Source organism: Rattus norvegicus, chromosome 1 (assembly GCF_021556685.1).
Source record: "Rattus norvegicus strain SHRSP/BbbUtx chromosome 1, alternate assembly SHRSP_T2T, whole genome shotgun sequence".
Lineage (NCBI taxonomy): Eukaryota > Metazoa > Chordata > Mammalia > Rodentia > Muridae > Rattus > Rattus norvegicus.
Genome location: NC_141534.1, coordinates 198,678,780 through 198,702,500, shown reverse-complemented (window position 1 = coordinate 198,702,500; position 23,721 = coordinate 198,678,780). Strand labels below are relative to the sequence as shown.

At 45.2% G+C, this 23,721-nt stretch overlaps 1 protein-coding gene across 13 annotated transcripts in view; it reads right to left on the bottom strand.

The window, feature by feature from the left end:
* Positions 1 to 23,721, bottom strand: part of LOC147996985 (scavenger receptor cysteine-rich domain-containing protein DMBT1-like) — a 175,464-nt gene that overhangs the window by 140,272 nt on the left and 11,471 nt on the right. For all 13 annotated transcript variants that reach the window (XM_087607979.1, XM_087608011.1, XM_087607995.1 and 10 more), the window contains 8 exons: positions 22,121 to 22,444; positions 19,516 to 19,839; positions 16,174 to 16,200; positions 15,683 to 15,715; positions 12,420 to 12,743; positions 7,020 to 7,046; positions 6,179 to 6,208; positions 2,245 to 2,277 (listed from right to left, as the gene is read on the bottom strand). In XM_087607979.1, coding sequence (XP_087464105.1) covers positions 2,245 to 2,277; positions 6,179 to 6,208; positions 7,020 to 7,046; positions 12,420 to 12,743; positions 15,683 to 15,715; positions 16,174 to 16,200; positions 19,516 to 19,839; positions 22,121 to 22,444 — 1,122 coding nt within the window. The remainder of the gene's footprint in view (positions 1 to 2,244; positions 2,278 to 6,178; positions 6,209 to 7,019; positions 7,047 to 12,419; positions 12,744 to 15,682; positions 15,716 to 16,173; positions 16,201 to 19,515; positions 19,840 to 22,120; positions 22,445 to 23,721) is intronic.

The window sequence follows — 23,721 nt, the reverse complement described above, 5'->3', positions numbered from 1 at the left end:
GCAGAAATCCTTTCAGGGGTGATAGCTTTTACACCTCTGCTGTGTGGGCCCCAAAAAGACAAAATTCAAAACCTAGGTTTCATTTTCATTGATCAAAAGAGCAATATAGGCTTTGATATTTTTGTCAGCCCTCTGTACTTCTGGGCTACTTCACAAATTATACAGGCAATGTATCAAAAATAGGAAGAAAATAAAAAGACCTGCCTTGGTATTGTTGAGCTTGAAAATTTTTTTCCTCTTGCCATTCTTGCATGAGGAATGTGGTACAGCATTGAGTCATACAACATTGATATTGTGTGACGGACTATTTCTGGGATGACGGGAAGGATACAGCAGAGTGTTCGTGGGCCACACACCAGTTGATCAAATACTTGAATGGCAGAGGCTTTGGGTAGAAGCAAGGAAGTTCTTGGAACCAATTTCCTTTGGAGACTGAGATATAATTATTCAGGAATGATGAGGAAGTGGTTAATGTTGTCACTGCTTTAGCATGCGTGTTTGTACATAATTCATGTATCTGCATGAATTATGGAAACAGCAGGGCTGCTCTGTTCTCTCAGGAGTCATGAGCGTGGACTGCTCACAGTCCCTTCCTCTGTCCTGTGAGCTGCAATACATTCCTCTGAGTCAGGCAACATGTTAGGCTCTTGGCACATGTACAAAGCTGGGAACTAAGTGAGCAGTGTGTGCTCCCTTTCCCACCTGTATACATGTGTACAGAGGACCCAGCATATTTAGGCCCTGAAGTCATCACAGACAGTTTTGTACCAGGGACAAGTGCTAATGGAGATGTGATGGGATATTATGTGTGGACAGAGATTGACATGGAGTGTATGTGTGTACCTGTGTGTCAGTGTCTCCATCTGTCTCTGTGTGCCCTTCTGGGATTGTGTGTGTCTCTGTGTCTATGTGGGTGTGGGTGTTTTGTATATAAAATTCTGTGTCTGTGTTATTTCTGTCTTGCACCTGAATAATTGTATGTGACAATATATGTGTATGTTTCTGTGTCCGTGTGTATCTCTAGGTATGTTTGTGTCTCTGTCAAGGCAAGGATCTAAGTTCGTGTGTATGGTTTTTCTGTGTTTACCTGCGTGCGCGCGCGCGCGCGCGCGTGTGTTTGTGTGTGTGTGTGTGTGTGTGTGTGTGTGTGTGTGTGTGAGAGAGAGAGAGAGATAGAGAGAGAGAGAGAGAGAGAGAGAGAGAGAGAGAGAGAGAGAGACCATGGTCTTCTTTTACTGTTTTGAAAATGATTCTAAAATGTTTCCTATACTTGAGACATAAACTTCAGCATATGTTTAAATTACTTTAAAAGAGCCCTAGCTCTTAGACAGAAGAAATCAAGAGTTAACTTGGTGCTGAGGATTGGAGTGAAGATCTCCAGATATTAACCCACTGGCACCAAGCCAGCAGCTTCTAAGTAACCTTCATAAGGTCTCTGGATATGGAAAAACTTGACCTGTCCCCACACAGCAAGCAGGTCCTGACCAAAACAAGGTGGAATCTTGGGAAGGAATATGGCTAAGTGGGAGAAAACCAACTTTATCCTTGGCATACCTCAAGTGCCTGAGGAAAAGCAAGGCCGGCATATGGGCCAATTAGGTTCCCAACAAACTCTGGTCTGCCCAGAGGCATTGGTATGGAAACAGCCCAATGATGTCCTAGGATCAAAAAATCCCGAAGAGAAAAAAATGGAATTTTCCTTGCTAAAGCCCAGACCATCGGAATCTAAACTATACTGATATGCCACCAACACCTCTCCTGGGAAGAACTCAGAGAGAGGGAACAGGATCTGAGATGTTCTGGGATGGGGAGTACTGACATCCATAGTAGCTTTATATGGCCTCAGACAAAGGAAAACAACAAGGGCATTGGCTAAGCAGAGTTTTGATTTCCTCTGCAAGCATTGAATTCTGCTCCCTGCCAGAAATTCTGCTGACTGGGCTGGCCAAGGTGTGGGTGATACATGAGGACCTCAGAGCACTGAGAATGATAAATAGAAGCCCTAGAAACAAAACCTTTTCAGTGGCCCTTGAAGATACCTCCTCTGGCTGATCCTCCCCAACATCTACAACTCAAGGACATAATCCATGGCATATATGCTCATGTAGGCTTGACTTTATTGAGAAATTTCCCTGGGAGTTTAGGACCCAACAGGCCCTGCCTACTGCCCATCTTCTGATCAGAGGTAAACCTTTGGCTTCTGGAGACAATGAGGGCACAGAGATACAACATAGTACAACTTACCTTCTGTGGTTTCTTCAGTTACGTAGACCACATCTGCAGAATGAGAAAGGAAGAATTCATTGGGTGTTGATCCACTCACTCTTGAGCATCCCAGACGCAGGAGCTGCAATCTCCTGAGGTAAAGGCCTTGCATCCCTAGAAAAGCTGTGATTCTCCTGTGGGATCTGACACTGATCTTTAACTTGTCACTGAGATGTCACCATGAGCATTTTTCACCTCACTCTCCTTCATCTCTGCACGTATCCTATCCAAAACACTATGCAGTTCACCAGCAGCCCCAATGTAGGCACAAGATAGAAATAGCCAGAGGATATTTGAATTCAAAAGTCATTTGGGTATTTCTGTATTTCAGGCAGAACCACCTAATATAACCAAGAGCCATCGGACAACAGTCCTGAGAAAGTGGCTCCAACCAGCAGAAGTGACTTCCAGAGGTTATTCTGGAAGGTCCAAGAATCCCATTCACAGTGTGGCCACTTGCAGGACCATGGTTCTTTTAAGTGCCATTCTCAGGTTGGGTGAGTTCACCACAGTCACACTATGTTGCTTGTGACATGTGCACAGTCCATGATACAAAAAACTGCCTACCAATGGTCAAACTAGCAATCTTCGTGGGGACACATAATGGGCTGCAATCCTGGGAGGATTCTTTGTAGAAAAAGGATGCCTTTGCATTTGAATGGTACCAGCACCACATAGTCAATCAGCAGCTATTTCATGGGATTTGCTTGGTTGAATCAGGGAGAATTTGCATCCCCATGATGGTGTGCTTTGCTTATCATATTATCTCCGATAGACAGAAAGTATTTGCCTCTCGTTGCTGTGAGCTTGCTTTATACACTTCGGTGGCAAGGGTGGGCAGTTGCTCATTCTTTTATGCCCCTTAGGTCTAGGATGATCTTGGTGCCACTTGTCAGAGCTGTCCACTGACTGATGTATCAGTGAGCTCTGGGGAAATATTGGCTAAATCTATCTTTTTTACTCCCAGTCTGGGACCTCTCAGAACCTCAATGTCATCATCTATGGACAGAGATTGTAACATCTGTGACTCTGACATCAAATAAGGCATGACCCATAGCAGAGCATGTAAGGAGCAACAGGCTGTGTGAGTGCACACACACAGCTACATGCACACACACACACACACACAAACACACACACAAACACACACACACACAATCCCAAGATGCCTAATAGTGTGCATTCAACAGGCAGAGGCCACAGCAGCACTACCTCAGCACACGACTCCAGCAACTGCCTTGTGGCCAGAGTCACAGTTGTACCACACATCATGTTGTTAGCTGGACAGGTAGGATTCTTTCCTGAGGAGTGCACAGCTCCCAAGGGAATGTTCCCTGAGCCCTGCCAAAAATGAGCCCCTCCTGGTGCTAATACAGAATGGCCACAGCCAAGCTGTGGACAGATAGTATCTGCATCCTTGGTATCCCAGCTCTCATCACACACGGCCCTGACAGCATCACTGCACTTCACCAACCTCAGGGGCAAACCTGCATTGACACAGAAGATACTGCTGTCCTAGCCTGCTGGGTCCTGTGGCTTCTGTGCCCTTTGCCAGCATCTCTGTTTATCCCTCTCCTCCCCTTAATTGCAGAACTGTCTACATGCCACTCTCTACCCTAGTAGCCAAAAGGTTAAAGCACACATCATTTTCCTAGTATACTCTTCCCCATAGCCTCTAGAAACTTCGCAGACAAGGGTGTCTCAAGGTCACCTCTTCAGTACTAATTTATCCCTGACAGTCCTAGTGTAGAACTCCAGGATCACACTCCGTCAGCCCCAGAATATCCATGTCAACCACTCCAAACTCAGTCCTCCATTGGGATCTTGATGCCACAAGCATGCGAGAGTGAGATAGTCACAATCATTGTCTGTTTCTCTCCACCTTCACTCTCGACTCTCACCAAGGCTCACCCACTTAGTTGGACCTCCCTCCTCTCAAACCTGCTCTACTCTGTGACCTCTCTGTGACCTCTTCGTAACCTCTCAATTCAACTTTGCCTAGCTCTCATCTCATGCACCTTATCACAGACTTGCCCAGCCTCTCTGAAAGGCATGCCCCATGCCCAGTGCTGTCCCAAGAACTCACCCATGTGTGGTGTCTGCCCCTTAAGTTTAATCTTGACAAAAGATTAAACTTATATATTTGAGTCACTTCCCTATGCAAAGTGCTTACTGACAGTCCAGGAATAATGGATCACACCTTTAATACCTGTACTCCTGGGAAGAATCTGGTAGGTTTTGCAACTCAAGGTGTTTATTAGTCTATGGACAGAATTCCAGCCAGAGATACAAGGTAAGTCCTTCTGACAAACACACACACACACACACACACACACACACACACACACACACATGCACACACACACATGCACACACACACATGCACACACACACACACACACACATGCACACACACGCGCACACACACACACACACACATGCACACACACACATGCACACACACACACACACACACACACACACACATGCACACACACACACACACACACACACACACACACACACATGCACACACACACATGCACACACACACACACACACACACACACACACACATGCACACACACACACACACACACACACATGCACACACACAAAGGGTGGTCCAGATTCCACTCCATCTTTATCATGGTAAAGGGTAAAATAAAGTCCATCTAACAGAAGTCATTTCTCTAGGCACACAGCCTGCTCTCCCTATGTAAGAATGCACATGTCTGGGCAGTCAGCCGATAGCATGCTTCTGCATGATGTGGTGCCCATAAGTCTCTCCCACTGAAATCTGTGCTGGTTGTGGGAGGAAACAGACAGCAGCTGTGTGATAGCAGGAAGGAACAGGTTCAGCCTCCTGACAGCAGGAGTTGGATGCTGGCTGTACCTTTCTGTGGCCCCTCTGTGGTTGTGAGAACTCTGTGTTCTCAGAGTGATAGGTTGGAGTGGATGTAAGGGGAGGGGCTCAGACAGTTGCTGTTGCTGGAGATCTTCAGTAGACTCTATGGGGATTGGCAAAGGCCAACTGAACCTTCCAATGCATTCCCCAAAAGCTTCTGTGTCTAAAGGAGCCCATCTTACTGCCCTCTGCTGCTCACTCTCTGAATGTTCCCCCTAGAGAACTGCCAGCCTTGGTTTGGTCCTTTCTGGAAGTTGGTCAAAAACTTCCTCTGGATTCCCTGCCAGGAACATATCCTGATAACAGCATATTTTACCGGTAATAGCTGAACATTGGTTATGCACAATATTTTAATTTTGGTAGGAAGAAACAGTGACTGTTTCTTCTGACAGAGTCTAAAGCTAAGTTAACCCATCACATGTCTGAAGGGCAGACAGAGGGGAAGGGTGGGGATTGGTAGGGTCTGTTCAGCAGTTGGATACCCACATATCTCATCTCTACTACACCTCTGAAGTCTCTGCCCAAAGACTTCACTGGATACAACCAGACAGCAGCAGCAGCAGCAATGCTGGTCATCTGTTCTAGTTATATCCACTCTGACCCTGGCTCCAGCTATGTCATGTAAAGGGCTTTCAGTCTGGAAGTTGACCAGATCACAATTGCCTGTAGACCTGACTCTGGGGATTGCTTTGATCAATAATTGTCAGCACACAGCCAGCCCACTGTCCTTGGGCAGGTGAGTCTGAGCTGTTGAAGAACACTAGCTAAGCATGAGCCAGGAAGCCAGGAAGCAGGGCTCCTCTGTGATCTCTGCTTCAGTTCCTGCCTCCATGTGCCTGTCTGGAGCTCCTGCCCTGGCTTCATTCAATAATGTAAGCCAAATCAACCTTTCTTTCTCCAAGGAGCTCAGAGTCAGTGTGTGATCACAGCAACAAGTAGCAGATTCAGCCCCAAATTCATCAATAACCCAAAGCCAAGATACAAGAGCGAAGGAAAAGGTCTTACCATTATGTGTGCCCCGGGGGTTCCACAAACCTTAATAGATCAAAGATCAGTTTAGAACAAGATACGATGTGTAAAATAGAGTCCCATATAGGGGACAAAATTAACCTCTCATCCTGGGAAGTTTGGGTCGAATTGTGTTTCAATTTTGGCTTTGTGCACTGCCCAAGGTCTTTTTTAAAATGATTTTCAATTTTAGTAAGAAGACATACAAGGATCTAGACTGAGAATGCAGTGGACCTTATGCCTGGTGTGAGAAACAGAAGTGTACATGGTGGCAAAATCTTGGAATCCTATAACCCAGAATCTACGGGCAAGGATATCAGGAGCTCAGGGGTAGCCAGGCCTTCACAGCAAGTTCTACGTCATTATGGCCTACACTGAGTCTCAAAAAAAGTGAATAAAGAAGCCAATAGCAAATAAATGGTCCTAAAACCTTGTGAGGTTAAATTCTGATTAGTGTTGGTGCAAGCTGAGGTTGGCCCAAGTGTGAAGAGGGCAGGTTATCCTTACTTGTCTTCTGCCAACCACAGATCTCTGAGCCCAATTGATGTCTCCCAGTCAGAACTTCTGGCAGCAGGACTGATCCCAAGATTTCAGAAATTCTTTTTGATTCTAACATGAACTGAAATTTGAGACAGGAGCAACACAAAAGGGAAGGCTGTGCTTGTCTTACCACAGGGCCCTTTATGTTACAGATGGCAGGAGTTTCTATTGTCATCGCAGTCTAGAGGGGACCCTATACTTCAGCCTAGTGCCATTCATTAGCATGTGGTGTGTCTGTGTCAATCATGACATAGGGGAAATTACACCCAGATACTGCCTCTGTTTTCAAAGTACTTACCGGGTGTGGGACTGCTTGTTTGAGAAGCTGTGAAGGGAATAAAAGCAAATCAGACTATGTTTCACCCACAAGAATCCTGGCAGAAATCCTTTCAGTGGCGATAGCTTTTATATCTCAGCTATGTGGTCCCCACAAAGACAAAACTCAAAACCTAGGTTTAATTTTCTTTGGTCAAAACAGGAAGATGGTCATAGATGTTCCAGTCAACATTCTGAGCTGTTTGGTACTAAACAAATTCACAGGCAGTGAATCAAATATGTATACTTACATATGGCTGCTTCTGTATTATTGAGCATGAAAACCTTTTCCTCTTGCCATTCTCATATGAGCAATGTGGTTTAGCACTGGGTTACACAACATTAACATTATGTGAGGAACTCTATCTGGGATGACTGGAAGGACACAGAAAGGTGTCTGTGGGTCACACACCAGTTGTTACAAGACTTGAATGATAGAGGTTTTGGGTAGAAGAAGCAAGGAAGTATTTCGAACACATTTCCTCTGTAAATTGAGAGAAAAGAGCGCAGGAATGGTGAGGATATGGATAAAGTTGTCACTGGTTTAGCATGCTTATTTGTATCTGAGTTTATATATATATATATATATATATATATATATATATATATATATATACATGAATTATGGATTCAGCAAGGCTGCTCAGTTCTCTCAGGAGTTATGTGGGCAAAGTGCTCACAGTCCCTTCCTCTGCCTGTGAGCTGCAATACATTCCCCTGAGTCAGGCCGCCTCTTAGGCTATTGGCACAAGTACAAAACTGGGAACTAGGTGAGCAGTGTTTACTCCCTGGTCCCAGCTTTGTATGTGTGTACAGAGGACCCAGCATATTTAGGCCCTAAAGTCATCACAGACAGTTTTGTACCAGGTACAAGTGCTAATGGAAATGTGATGGGAGATTATGTGTGGACACACCATGACATAGAGTGTACATGTGTACCTGTATGTCAGTGTCCACATCTGTCTTGTGTGCCTTTCTGAGATTGTATGTGTCTCTGTATCTATGTGGGTGTGGGTGTTTTGTGTATAACAATATGTGTTTGTACCATTCTGGAAATCAGTCCCGAGATTCCTCAGAAAATTGGACATTGAACTACCTGAGGACCCAGCTATACCTCTCTTGGGCATATACCCAAAAGATGCCCCAACATATAACAAGACACGTGCTCCACTATGTTCATTGCAGCCTTATTTATAATAGCCAGAAGCTGGAAAGAACCCAGATGCCCTTCAACAGAGGAATGGATACAGAAAATGTGGTACATCTACACAATGGAATATTATTCCGCTATCAAAAACAATGACTTTATGAAATTCATAGGCAAATGGAAGGAACTGGAAAATATCATCCTGAGTGAGGTAACCCAATCACAGAAAAACACACACACTATGCACTCATTGATAAGTGGATATTAGCCCAAAGGCTTGAATTACCATAGATGCATAGAACACATGACACTCAAGAAGGATGACCAAAATGCGAATGCTTCACTCTTTCTTTAAAAGGGGAAGAAGAATACAATTGGGAGGGAATAGGGAGGCAAAGTTTAGAACAGAGGCAGAAGGAACACCCATTCAGAGCTTGCCCCACATGTGGCCCATACATATACAGCCACCCAATTAGACAAGATGGATGAAGCAAAGAAGGGCAGGCCGACAGGAACCAGATGTAGATCTCTCCTGAGAGACACAGCCAGAATACAGCAAATAAATAGGTGAATGCCAGCAGCAAACCACTGATCTGAGAACGGGACCCACATTGAAGGAATCTTAGAATGGACAGAAAGAGCTTGAAGGGGCTTGAGACCCCATATGAACAACAATGCCAACCAACCAGAGCTTCCGGGACTAAGCCTCTACCCAAAGACTATACATTGACTGACCCTGGGCTCCAACCTCATAGGTAGCAATGAATAGCCTAGTAAGAGCACCAGTGGAAGGGGAAGGCCTTGGTCCTGCCAAGACTACCCCCAGTGAATGGGATTGTTGGGAGGAGGGTAGTGTGGAGAGAGGATGGGGAGGGGAGCACCCTTATAGAAGGGAAGGGGGAGGGGTTAGGAGGATGTAGGCATGGGAACCAGGAAGAGGAATAACAATCGAAATGTAAATAAGAAATACTCAACTAATAAAGATGGGAAAAAAAGAAAAAAAAACACAAAATAAATAAGGCTGCTATGAAAAAAACCAATGTGTGTTTGTGTTGTATTTCTCTTTAACCTGAATATTTGCATGTGACAATATACGTTTGTTTTTTCTGTGTCAATGTATGTATCTCTATTTGTGTTTGTGTCTCTGTCAATGCAAGTGTCTATGTATGTGTGTATGGTTTATCTGTGTTTATCTCTGAGTGACTGTGTGTGCGAATGTATGTCTGTGTGTGTGTGTCTGTGTGTGTGTGTGTGTGCATTTGATGAGTGCAGATGTGTGTTTTAACAAGTGTAAATCAGTGCAGACTGGTACAACCACTCTGGAAATCAGTCTGGAGGTTTCTCAAAAAATTGGACATTGAACTGCCTGAGGATCCAGCTATACCTCTCTTGGGCATATACCCAAAAGATGCCCCTGCATATAACAAAGACACGTGCTCCACTATGTTCATCGCAGCCTTATTTGTAATAGCCAGAAGCTGGAAAGAACCCAGATGCCCTTCAACAGAGGAATGGATACAGAAAATGTGGTACATCTACACAATGGAATATTACTCAGCTATCAAAAACAATGACTTTATGAAATTCATAGGCAAGTGGATGGAACTGGAAAATATCATCCTGAGTGAGGTAACCCAATCACAGAAAAACACACATGGTATGCACTCATTGATAAGTGGCTATTAGCCCAAGTGCTTGAATTATCCTAGATGCCTAGAACAAATGAAACTCAAGACGGATGATCAAAATGTGAATGCTTCACTCCTTCTTTAAAAGGGGAACAAGAATACCCTTGGCAGGGAATAGAGAGGCAAAGATTAACACAGACACAGAAGGAACACCCATTCACAGCCTGCCACACATGTGGCCCATACATATACAGCCATCCAATTAGACAAGATGGATGAAGCAAAGAAGTTCAGGCCGACAGGAGCCGGATGTAGATCGCTCCTGAGAGACACAGCCAGAACACAGCAAACACAGAGGCAAATGCCAGCAGCAAACCACTGAACTGAGAATAGGACCCCCATTGAAGGAATCAGAGAAAGAACTGGAAGAGCTTGAAGGGGCTCGAGACCCCATATGTACAACAATGCCAAGCAACCAGAGCTTCCAGGGACTAAGCCATTACCTAAAGACTATACATGGACTGACCCTGGACTCTGACCTCATAGGTAGCAATGAATATCCTAGTAAGAGCACCAGTGGAAGGGGAAGCCATGGGTCCTGCTAAGACTGAACCCCCAGTGAACTAGATTGTTGGTGGGAGGGCGGCAATGGGGGGAGGATGGGAAGGGGAACACCCATAAAGAAGGGGGGGAGGGGGATGCTTGCCCAGAAACCGGGAAAGGGAATAATACTCGAAATGTACATAAGAAATACTCAAGATAACAAGTGTAAATCAGGGAAGGATTTCTACACTGGACAGTGTCCCTGATACGTAAAACGAGAATTGACAACAAACACAGTGGAGACAGGTGAAGGACAGGACAAAGAAGACCTGCTCCAGGAGACCAGGGCAACTGCAGGGACCAGACTGTAGCTGCAGGGGCGCTGTTGGAATGTGGAATGTACCAAGTACATTATGATAGACTGAGTGAACTACAGTCCCCTGTATAATAAGGAGAAGAAATGAAACCACAATATATGCAAGGCAACAGGGCACAGAACTGGGAAATGAGGCTGAAGAATAAGTAGGACAAGGTCAGCAGCCTAAGCTATATGTGAGTATGTACATTGGTGTGTTTGTATGTATCTGTCTGTTCATATGTGTATCTGTATACATATATATTATATATATATGAATCATTAAGATAAACTATTTAGAAAACAGCAAAGAACATTATGAACTGAAATATTCAGCTGTCCTGGTGCGGGGTAATGATACACAAAGGGTACCATGAGACAATTTGGGACTGTGAGGGGACAGCCACCTGACTTGGGCTAAATGCAAAAGAGAAGCCTCAGGCCCACCATTTTCAGTAGCATTCAGCACGGTTCTATTATGCCCAGAGTGTGTTCCTTCAACAACTCCTAGACATGTTAGACATGTCCTATCACCCTTGAACGTGCAAAGAGCAAAGCTAAGAACACAGGTAACACAATGGATGAAAACTCAGAGGTGTTGAATAGTGTGTGTCTTCTCATGGTGCCCTAGTGCCAGAGAAAAATCATGACCCTGCAATAAAGAGAACATGGGGACTCCAAGCTTCTGACCGTGACCTTAGCTTAGTGTGGCATAGACATCTGTGAGAAACAGGAGGAGAGTTAGAAAGCACCGAGTTCACATGGACTGTCAGGAAAGACAGTCTCAGCGTTTGAGGAGATGGACCTGATGCTGATGGTCAGAGTGTTTCTGCCAGGGCACACCATGAATAATACAGGTATTCATGACCTTCTGCTGTGTACTGAATGCCCAGGGTGGTGCCCGGTTTCCTGCAGCTCACTAATCACTGTACATTCATGACCAACTGTGGACATGCCAGGAAACCAGGGTTCCTCACTACTGTGTGGAGAGTCCACCAAAAGCCCACTCAGTCTTGAGCTGTTGAAGATTCAAAGATCCACCCTATGTTTAAAGGATTCTGTAGAACTCTAGCAAGCCTCCCTTCTAAATCCATAGTCAAGTGTTTCTTCTGCATTTATCTCATGAACATACCACAAATGGCCTCTCTGCCATGTTCACATCCCAACATCCATGGATAAGATTCCTAGAATGTTATCATTATTGAGCTGTTGAACAAGAATCTATGAGACCCAGAAATCGGTAGATCTGGGGGAGTGTAGGAGTTACTGAAGCCTCCCCAGAAGATTCCTTCTGCAGCACCTTCTGAGAGGACTATGGGAAAGCTGGGGAAAAGGAAAAGTGAATTTGCTCTGCCCCCTAGGCTTTACTGCACTGCCTTCTGCATATTCAAATTCAACATGGAAACAGGATTCCAACTCTCCAAGCCAAGCCTGGGGTACTCCTGGCCAGAGTACTTGTCTGCTCACCCTGTACTTTGTCACATCTGGGACTTGACATTGCATTTCCTTGGGTTGCCTGCTTCACATTAACTCTAGATTCAGTAAAGAACTAAGAGCATACTTCAGGACCCTGAGGAGAAAGGCATTGTCCTTGATGTTCATCAACCCTTAGAAGGACAAAATGAATTGGGACAGAATGAAGTTCTGCTAGCATTCATACTAACTTGACTGCTTTACTGTCAGGCAGATTTAATGATCACTGGGTCTTACCTGAACAGACGACTCCAGCATCCTCCTGGTGGCCACAGTTATGAGAGAGCCAGCCTTGGTGGGAGCAGTTCCACAGATAGGCCTCATGTCCTGTACAGGAAACCTCATCCAGAACAATGGACCCAGAGCCCTGTCCAAACTGGTCACTTCCTGGGGCAGACAAGGCCCCGCCACAGCCCAGCTGCCTGCACACCACGTTGGCGTCATTGATGTCCCAGCTGTCGTCACACACAGTGCCCCAGGAACCCTGGTAAAGGATCTCCACGCGACCCCGACAACTGTCTCCTCCGTCCACCAGCCTCACAGCCAAAACAGAATCTGTTCCTGGAAAGACAAGGTGGTTTCTCATGAGTTGGTCCTGTCTGGATGGTGGAGCTTGTGCATTGGGTGGGCAGCTCACTCATGAACCTTAAAGCAATATGGGATGTGAGCTCCTCCTGCTGCTGCACCTTGGACATACTGTTCTCTGAGGACCTTTACCCTCTCACTTGCCTGTGGTCCCTCACCCCAATGTCCACTATTTTGTTCTAAGCATGAATACAGAGTTTGTCATCAGGATGTTTAGGTTTCTGAAAACTGTGATAGCATGAATTGAATCTGCACTGGATGATGACCACGTACCTCTGCATCTTGTACCTAACATTTTGGACTGCCAAGCCCTGAGTAAAGCCAGGTCTTTCAGTGAGAGAGAAGATGCAGAGCCAGCCAGAGTCCTCCCAAGCACACTGTACATGCGCGCACTCATCTCCACACTGACCCACATCTGTCAGCAGCAAAGGAGAAGGTAGAACAGGCTATATCTGTGACAGACCAGAGGGGCAGAATGATGAGCTTCCTGCCTCAAGAGAACTTCATGTGTCCCTGGCAAAGGCACTCAACAGCTGCTCACACTCTAGGTTCAGAGTTTATATTAGAATCGTTTCAGGTCCAATAGGAAACTATAAACCTGCAGAAGCTCCTGTCCCACACAGAACTGGTTCAAGGGACAGCTTCTATGAAGTACTCTGTGTCTGCAATGGTACCACACTGGATGTCACCAAACTTTGTCAGCTGGTCACCAAGACTGCTGATGTCAACTTCATTCAAGTCCAGGCTCAAGAACCCAACATGGTTAAACAGCACAAAGGCCTGCACGGGATTGGCACTAGGACTAAGCTTTCTGAAAGGACACCCATTTGACAAGAACCAGAATGGCATCTCATAAGACATCATCAGTCCCATTGTGTCACACAACCTCTCTGATCCCAACCTTCTCTAAGTCTTCAAAACACACACCCAACACCCTATCCCCTTAACTGTCTCAAGGAACTCAATGCCATTCACACACCTGGCAGTATGACCTACAGACAGAGCTTTATACAAGGTTTTGTTAACTAATGGCGTGGAATCAGGAACTCTAGAGGTCACATATGCACATCCATATACACATGAAGGAGAAAATGGGAAATAAACTTAAGTCTTCATTAGAAAAACCAAGACATGCAAGTACAGTCAATCTGATAATAGGATGTTATTCAGAGTCTTTTTTGGGTAATGCTATATGAATGGATTCTGTAAGAACACTATGTAGTCTTCAGTTCTCCAAATCCAAAACACTATTTTTAGTGAAAATATGCAGAGCTCGAGGGAACTAATATAAAAATGAGGTATCTCATGCTTAAATATGTCATTAATTGTTCTTATCTAATTTCACTGTCTGATAACATAATATTCAGCAACACAGGTCTGGAATATTAATCTACTTTGCTTTCCTGTAAGGATATTTTTAATTCAATATCTCTCTGTATATATCCTAGTCTACACTGAAACTCAACCTCCACCTAACTCAGGCTACTGTGTGCTAGAATACTCTGTGTATGTGTGTGTGTGTGTGTGTGTGTGTGTGTGTGTGTGTGTGTGTGTTTTTGTGTGTATATGTGTGTGTTTGTGTGTGTGCGTGTTTCTGGGTGTGTCTGTGTGTATGTGTGTGTGTTTGTGTGTGTGTTTGTATGTTTGTGTGTGTGTGTGTGTTTGTCTGTGTGTCTTTGAAAGAGAGATAGACAGGGAGAGACAGAGACAGAGAAAAACAGACAGAAAATACCTGGCTCATTGTTTTTTACCATATTGGAAATTATTCGAATCTGTCCCCTTTGAAAAAGACACAAATTTCAACATACATGTTAATATTACTTAAAAGAACCCTGGATCTTGGAGAAAACTTGACATGATATTGAGGCCTAGAGTGGAGACTTCTGGAGATACCACTAGTGCCATGTGACCAACTTCTATGTGAGAAACCTCGACAAGGATCTGGATATGGAAGGAGTTGAGGTTTCCCACGTAGTGGGTCCTGACACTAACAGCTCTACAAAAGTCCTCTCTCACAAGTCTGTGTCAAAGGCTTGTCCAGTCCTCTCTTCCCTGCAATATGATCCTGCAGCTGCACCATAGTACCTACCAGACCTAGCAAGAGTGTCTGCTACCAAAGAGTGTCCTCGAAGGGAATCAATGCAGAGGGGAAAGTGGATTTGCCGTGTACAGTTGTTACAAATAAGATATTGAGGGATCTTGGGACGAAATATGGGTGAGTTAAGATGAAGCCAACTTCATCCTTTGGATGCCCTCTTGCTTCAGGAAGAGTAGTGCCTGATATGACCTAAGGGCCAAGACTATTCCCAAAAAACTCTGGCATGTCCAGAGGCAGTGATATGGAGTTTGATTTGCTCATCTCCTGGGATCAAAAAATTCCTTGTGCAAAAGAAGGAAGAGACTTTCCTCTAAAGCCCGGGCTGCCAGAGTCTAAGCAATACTGATGTGCCACCAACACCTCTCACTGGAGCATCAGAGATGGAACAGGGTCTGAGTCTAGGTCTAGGATGTGGAGTACTGACATCCACAGCTGCTTTATTTGGCCTCAAAGGGAAATGCAAGGGCATTGGCTAAGCTCCAGGCACAAAAGTCACAGACTCTGTGCTGGGCTGGCCAAGATATTCTGTGAATCATGGGGACCTCAGGATGCAGAGAATTGTCACTACAAACACTAGAAACAAGACCTCCTTCCTGGCTCTTGAAGATGCAGCTTCTGCCTGATCCTGCCCAACATCCACAACTCAAGGACATAATCCATGGTGTATATTCCCATGTAGGCTTGAAGTATTATTGAGAAATTTCCCTGCGAGTTTAGGGCCCTATGGGCTCTGCCTTCTCTACATCTTCTGATCAGAAGTGAGCCTGTGGGTTTTGGGGACAATAAAGTCACAGGGACACAACATAACACAACTTACCGTCTGTGGGCAGTTCAGTTCTATAGGACACATCTGCAGAATGAGAAAGGAAGAATCCATTGTGTGTTGATCCACACTTGAGGAATCCAGAGGCAGGGGCTGCAAACTGGAATGCTAAAGGCCTTTTGTCACAAGTGTGAAGAGGGCAGGTTATCCTTAGATGTCTTCTGTCAACCACAGCTCTCTGAGCCCAATTCATGTCTCCCAGTCAGAACTTCTGGCAGCAGGACTGATCCCAATATTTCAGAAATTCTTTTTGATTCTAACATGAACTGAAATTTGAGACAGGAGCAACACAAAAGGGAAGGCTGTGCTTCTCTTACCACAGGGCCCTTTATGTTACAGATGGCAGGAGTTTCTATTGTCATCACAGTCTAGAGGGGACACTATATTTCAGCCTAGTGCCATTCATTAGCATGTGGTGTGTCTGTGTTAATCATGACACAGGGGAAATTACATCCAGATATTGCCCCTATTTTCAAAGTACTTACCCGGTATGGGACTGCTTGTTTGAGAAGCTGTGAAGGGAATAAAAGCAAATCAGACTCTGTTTCACCACAAGAATCATGGCAGAAGTCCTTTCAGTGGTGATAGCTTTTACCACTCTGTTATGTGGGCCCCCCCAAAGACAAAACTCAAATACCTAGGTTTCTTTTGCATCAGTCAAAACAGGGAGATGGTCTTAGATACCCCCGTCAGCCTTCTCTACCCATGGGCTACTTAACAAATAACACAGGCAGTGTTATAAAAGCTTCTGTGTTATTCAGCATGAAAATCTTGGCCTCCTGCCCTTCTCACATGTGCAGTGTGGTATAGCACTGAGTCACACAACATTTACATTATGTGAGGAACTCTATCTAGGATGACTGGAGGGACACAGGAAGGGTATATGGGTCACACACCAGTAGTTACGAGACTTGAGTGGCAGAGGATTTGGGTAGAAGCAAGGAAGTACTTGGAATCCATTTCCTCTGGAAACTGAGAGAAAATTGCTTATGAATTGTGAGGATATGAATAATATTGTTGCTGGTTTATCATGTGTGTTTTATATGAGTTTATGTATATGCATTAATTATGGAATCGGCAGGGCTGCTCAGTTTTGTCAGGAGTCATGAGTGTGGACTGCTAACAGTTCTTACCTCTGTCCTGTGAGCTGCAATACATTCCTCTGAGTCCGGCCACCGCTTAGGCTATTGGCACATGTACAAATCTGGGAACTAAGTGAGCAGTGTGTGCTCCCTGACACAGCTTTGTGCATGTGTACAGAGGACCCAGCATATTTAGGCCCTGAAGATATCACAGACAGTTTTGTACCAGGAACAAGTACTAATGGAAATGTAATAAGAGATCATGTGTGGACACACAATAACATAGAGTGTATGTGTATACCTGTGTGTCAGTGTCCACTTCTGTCTCTCTGTGCCCTTCTGGGATTGTTTGTGTGTATGTATCTATGTGAGTGTGAGTGTTTTGTGTATAACAATGTGGGCTTGTGTTCTATTTCTCCTTAACCTGGATATTTGCATGTGACAATATATGTGTGTTTTTTCTGTGTCAATGTATGTATCTCTGCTTGTGTTTGTGTCTCTTTGTATGCAAGTATCTATGTATGACTGTATGGTGTGTTTATGTCTGAGTGTGTGTGTGTGTGTGTATATGTGTGTGTGTGTGTGTGTGTATGTGTTTGATGCATGCAGATGTGTGTTTAACAAGTGTAAGTCAGGGAAGGATTTCTACAGGGGACAGCATCCCTGATATATTAAAAGAGAATTTACAACAAACAAGGTGGAGGCAATTGCAGGACAGGACAAAGAAGACATGATGCAGGAGACCAGGGCAACTGCAGGCACAAGACTGTAGCGGCATGGGGCACAGTTGGATGTGGAATGTAGCAAGTACATTATGGTAGACTGAGTGAAATACAGTCCCCTGTGTAATAAGGAGAAGAAATGAAACCACAATGTATGCAAGGCAACAGGGCACAGTGGTAGTCCCAGCATTGGGAAATGAGGGTGAAGTACTAGCAGGAGAAGGTCAGCAGCCTAAACTATATGTGAGTGTATATATTGGGGTGTGTGTGTATGTGTGTGTGTATGTGTGTGTGTGTGTTTGTATGTGTATGTGTATGCATATATATCAATCAGAATAAGTAAGATACGCAATGTAGAAATCAGCAAAGAACATTATGAACTGAAATATTCAGCTGTTCTGGTATGGGGGATGATACAAAACGGGTACCATGAGACAATATGGGTCTGTGAGGGGACAGCCACCTGACTTAGGCTAAATGCCAAAGAGAAGCCTTAGGCCCTCCATTTTCAGTTGCATTCAACACGGTTTCAATAATGCCCAGTGGTATCTTCCTTCAACAACGTCTAGACATGTACTATCAGCCTTGTACATGCAAAGAGCAAACTCAGAGGGGTTGTATAGTGTGTGTCTTTTCATGGTGCCCTAGTACCAGAGAAAAATCATGACCCTGCAATAAAGAGAACAGGGGAACTCCAAGCATCTGACAGTGACCGTAGCTTGCTGTAGCATAGACATCTGTGAGAAATAGGAGGACATAAGGAATATACCTGGACTGACCCTGGACTCTGACCTCATAGGTAGCAATGACTATCCTAGTAAGATCACCAGTGCAAGGGGAAGCCCTGGGTCCTGCTAAGACTGAACCCCCAGTGAACGTGATTGTTGGGGGGAGGGCGGCAATGAGGGGAGGATGGAGAGGGGAACACCCATAAAGAAGTGGAGGGGGAGGGATTAGGGGGATGTTTGCCTGGAAACCGGGAAAGGGAATAACACTCGAATGTAAATAAGAAACACTCAAGTGAATAAAAAAAAAAAAGAAATAGGAGGAGAGTTAGAAAGCACCGAGAAGTTCACGTGGACCGTGAGGAAAGACAGACTCAGCGTTTGTAGAAGTGGAGCTGAGGCTGATGCTCAGAGTGGTCTTGCCAGAGCAGACCATGAATACTACAGGTATTCATGACCTTCTGCTGTGTACTGAATGCCCAGGATGGGTTCCAGTTTCCTGCACCTCACTAATCACTGTACATTCATGACCAACTGTGGACATGCCAGGAAACCAGGGTTCCTCACTACTGTGTGGAGAGTCAGCCAAAAGCCCACTCAGTCTTGAGCTGTTGAAGATTCAAAGATCCACCCTCATGGTTAAAGGATTCTGTAGAACTCTGGCAAACCTCCCTGCTAAATCCACAGTCAATTGTTTCTTGTGCATTTACCTCACAAACATACCACAAATGGCCTCCCTGCCAGATTCCCATCCCAACATCCATGAATAACATTCTGAGTATGTTACCATCATTGACTTCTGAACAAGAATCTGTGACAATCCAGAAATTGGAGGGGCTGAGGTAGTGAAGGAGTTACTGAAGACTCCCCAGAAGATTCCTTCTGCAGCAATGTCTGAGAGGATTATGGGAAAGCTGAGGAATAGGAAAACTGAATTTGCTCTGCCCCCTAGACTTACTGCACTGCCCTCTGCATATTCAAATTCAACAGGAAACAGGATTCCAACACTCCAAGCCAAGCCTGGGGTACTCCTGGCCAGAGTACTTGTCTGCTCACCCTGTACATAATCATGTCTCAGACTTGACATTGAATTTCTTGGGTTGCTCGCTTCACATAAACTCCAGAATCAGTTAATAATTAAGATGATTCTGCAGTACCCTCATGAGAAGGGCATTGTCCTTGATATTCATCAACTCTTACAAGGGCAAGATGAATAGGGACAGAATGAAGTTCTGCTAGCATTCATAGTGAACCCACCACTTGGCTATGAGGCAGATTTAGTGATCACTGGGTCTTACATGAACAGATGACTCCAGCATCCTCCTGGTGGCCACAGTTATGAGAGAGCCAGCCTCGATGGGAGCAGTTCCACAGATAGACCTCATGTCCTGTACAGGCCACATCATCCAGAACAATGGACCCAGAGCCCTGTCCAAACTGGGCACTTCCTGGGGCAGACAAGGCCCCACCACAGCCCAGCTGCCTGCACACCACGTTGGCGTCATGGATGTCCCAGCTGTCGTCACACACGGTGCCCCAGGAACCCTGGTAAAGGATCTCCACGCGACCCCGACAACTGTCTCCTCCGTCCACCAGCCTCACAGCCAAAACAGAATCTGTTCCTGGAAAGACAAGGTGGTTTCTCATGAGTTGGTCCTGTCTGGATGGTGGAGCTTGTGCATTGGGTGGGCAGCTCACTCATGAACCTTAAAGCAATATGGGATGTGAGCTCCTCCTGCTGCTGCACCTTGGACATACTGTTCTCTGAGGACCTTTACCCTCTCACTTGCCTGTGGTCCCTCACCCCAATGTCCACTATTTTGTTCTAAGCATGAATACAGAGTTTGTCATCAGGATGTTTAGGTTTCTGAAAACTGTGTTAGCATGAATTGAATCTGCACTGGATTATGACCATGTACCTCTGCCATCTTGTACCTAACATTTTGGACTGCCAAGCCCTGAGTAAAGCCAGGTCTTTCAGTGAGAGAGATGATGCAGAGACAGCCAGAGTCCTCCCAAGCACACTTCACATGCGCACACTCATCTCCAAACTGACCCACATCTGCCAGCAGTAAAGGAGAATGTACAGCACGCTGTCTCTGTGACAGACCAGAGGGACAGAATGATGAGCTTCCTTCCTCAAGAGAACTTAAAGGGTCCCTAGCAAAGGCGCTCAACAGCTGCTCACACTCTAGGTTCAGAGTTTATATTAGAATCATTTCAGGTCCAATAGGAAACTATAAACCTGCAGAAGCTCCTGTCCCACACAGAACTGGGTCAAGGGACAGCTTCTATAAAGTACTCTGTGTTTGCAATGGTACCACACTGGATGTCACCAAACTTTGTCACTGCTGGTCACCAAGACTCCTGATGTCAACTTCATTCAAGTCCAAGCTCAAGAACCCAACATGGTTAAACAGCACAAAGGCCTGCACGGGATTGGCACTAGGACTAAGCTTTCTGAAAGGACACCCATTTGACGAGAACCAGAATGGCATCTAATAAGACCTCATCAGTCCCATTGTGTCACACAACCTCTCTGATCCCAAACTTCTCTAAGTCTTCACAACACACACCAACACCCTATCCCCTTAACTGTTTCAAGGAACTCAATGCCATGCACACACCTGGCAGTATGACCTACAGACAGAGCTTTATACAAGGTTTTGTTAACTAATGCTGTGGAATCAGGAAATCTAGAGGTCACATCTGCACATCCATATACACATGAAGGAGAAAATGGGGAATTAAACTTAAGTCTTCATTAGAAAAACCAAGACATGCAAGTACAGTCAATCTGATGATAGGATGTTATTCAGAGTCTGTTTTGGGTAATGCTATATGAATGGGTTCTGTAAGAACACTATGTAGTCTTCAGTTCTCCAAATATAAAATGCTCGTTTTATTGAAAATATGCAGAGCTCGAGGGAACTAATATAAAAATGAGGTATCTCATGCTTAAATATGTCATTAATTGTTCTTATCTAATTTCACTGTCTTATAATATGTACAGAGTGGTCCTGCCAAGGTAGACCATGAATAATACAGATATGCATGAACTTCTGCTGTGTACTGAATGCCCAGGCTGGGACCCGGTTTCCTGCAGCTCACTAATCACTGTACATTCATGACCAACTGTGGACATGCCAGGAAACCAGGGTTCCTCACTACTCTGTGGAGAGTCAGCCAAAAGCTCACTCAGTCTTGAGCTCTTGAAGAGTCAAAGAGCCACCCTCATGGTTACAGGACTCTGTAAGACTCTAGCAAGCCTCGCTGCTATATCCATAGTCAAGTGTTTCTTGTGCATTTATCTCATGCACATACAACAAATGGCCTCTCTGCCATGTTCACATCCCAACATCCATGAATAACATTCTCTGTATGTTATCATCATTGAGCTATTGAACAAGAATCTGTAAGGACCCAGAAATCGGTAGAGCCTGGAGGAGTGTAGGAGTTACTGAAGCCTCCCCAGAAGATTCCTTCTGCACCATCCTCTAAGAGGATTATAGAAAAATGGGGAATAGGAAAAGTGAATTTTCTCGGCCCCCTGTGCTTTACTGCACTGCCCTCTGCATATTGAAAAATCAACTGGAAACAGGATTCCAATTCCCCAAACCAAGGCTGGGGTTCTTCTTACAAGAGCAATTTTCTTCTCACCCTGTTCCTTCTCATGCCTAGGACTTCACCTTGCATTTCCATAAGTTGCCTGCCTCACATAAACTCTAGAGTTACTAGATAACTAAGAGCATTTGGGAGGACCCTGAAGAGAAGGGCATTGTCCTTGATATTCATCAACCCGTACAAGGAAAAAATTAATACAGCCAGAATGAAGTTCTGATAGCATTCATAGTAACCTGATTGCTTAACTGTCAGGCAGATTTAATGATCACTGTGTCTTACCTGAACAGATGACTCCAGCATCCTCCTGGTGGTCACAGTTATGAGAGAGCCAGCCTCGGTGAGAGCAGTTCCACAGATAGGTCTCATTTCCTGTACAGGCCACCTCATCCAGAACAATGGACCCAGAGCCCTGTCCAAACTGGGCACTTCCTGGGGCAGACAAGGCCCCGCCACAGCCCAGCTGCCTGCACACCACATTGGCGTCATTGATGTCCCAGCTGTCATCACACACGGTGCCCCAGGAACCCTGGTAAAGGATCTCCACGCGACCCCGACACCTGTCTCCTCCATTCACCAGCCTCACAGCCAAAACAGAATCTGTTCCTGGAAAGAAATGTGGTTTCTCGTGAGTTGGTCCTGTGTGGATGGTGGAGGTTGTGTACTGTGTGGGCAGCTCACTCATGAACTTTAAGCAATAGGGGACTTGAGCTCCTCCTCTGACTGCATCTTGGACACACTGTCCTAAAAGACCTTTCTCCACTCACTGTGTGTGCTGACCTTCACTCCAGTGCTCTCTAATTCTCTTCTAGACATTAAGGACATGCTGGTCACCAGAATGTCCATGTTTCTGCAAACTGTTTGGCATGTGCTGTATCGGCTCCAGATGGTGACAAGATACCTACTGCCCCTTGTTCCTAAGGCCTTTGAGTGCCACACACAGTACAATGAAGGGTGTTTCAAGGAGAGAGAGGATGCAGAGCCATCATAAATTCTTTCTCTCTCTTTCTCTCTCTCTCTCTCTCTCTCTCTCTCTCTCTCTCTCTCTCTCTCTCCCCCTCTCTCTCTCTCCCTCTACCTCAAACACACACAAACACACACACACACACACACACACAAACACACACACATGCATACACTGTTCATGCACACACTCATCTCCAGGCTGACCCACACCTACCAGCACTAAAGGAGAAGGTAGAGCAGGCTGTCTCTGTGACAGACCAGAGGGGCAGAATGATGAGCTTCCTGCCTCAAGAGAACTCCATGGATCCCTGGCAAAGGCGCTCTACAGCTGCTCACATACTAGGCTCAGATTTTATATTATAATTGTTTCAGGTCCAATATGAAACTATAAACCTGCAGAAGATGCTGTCCCCCACAGAACTCAGGCAACTGTTTCCTTGAGCTCAATTTCTGTCTGCAATGACACCACACTGGATGTCACCAAACTTTGTCAGTGCTGGTCACGACGACTACTGGTGTAAACTTGTCACTGGAGTCCAGGCTCAAGAACCTTACATGATTAAACAAGACAAAGGCCTGCACAGGATTGGCACTAGGACTAAACTTTCTGAAAGGACACCCATTTGACGTGAACCAGAATGGCATCTCATAAGACGTCATCAGTCTCATTGTGTCACCTTGTCTTATCTTGATCCTTCTAACCCCAGAGTCTCTTCTGACATAACACTAAATTTAGAGACCGTGGATTTTTTTAACCCACTCCCATGCTGACTGACTCCTACACAGTCAGAAAGGGAAATGGCCAGCAACAGCATGCTGACTGACTCTTCCACACAGAAAGAAACGGGCAGTAACAGGGCTCCCAGTGGAGAAAAGACCTCCTGTTCAGGAGTCACCCCCAACTTCCCTATGTCTTA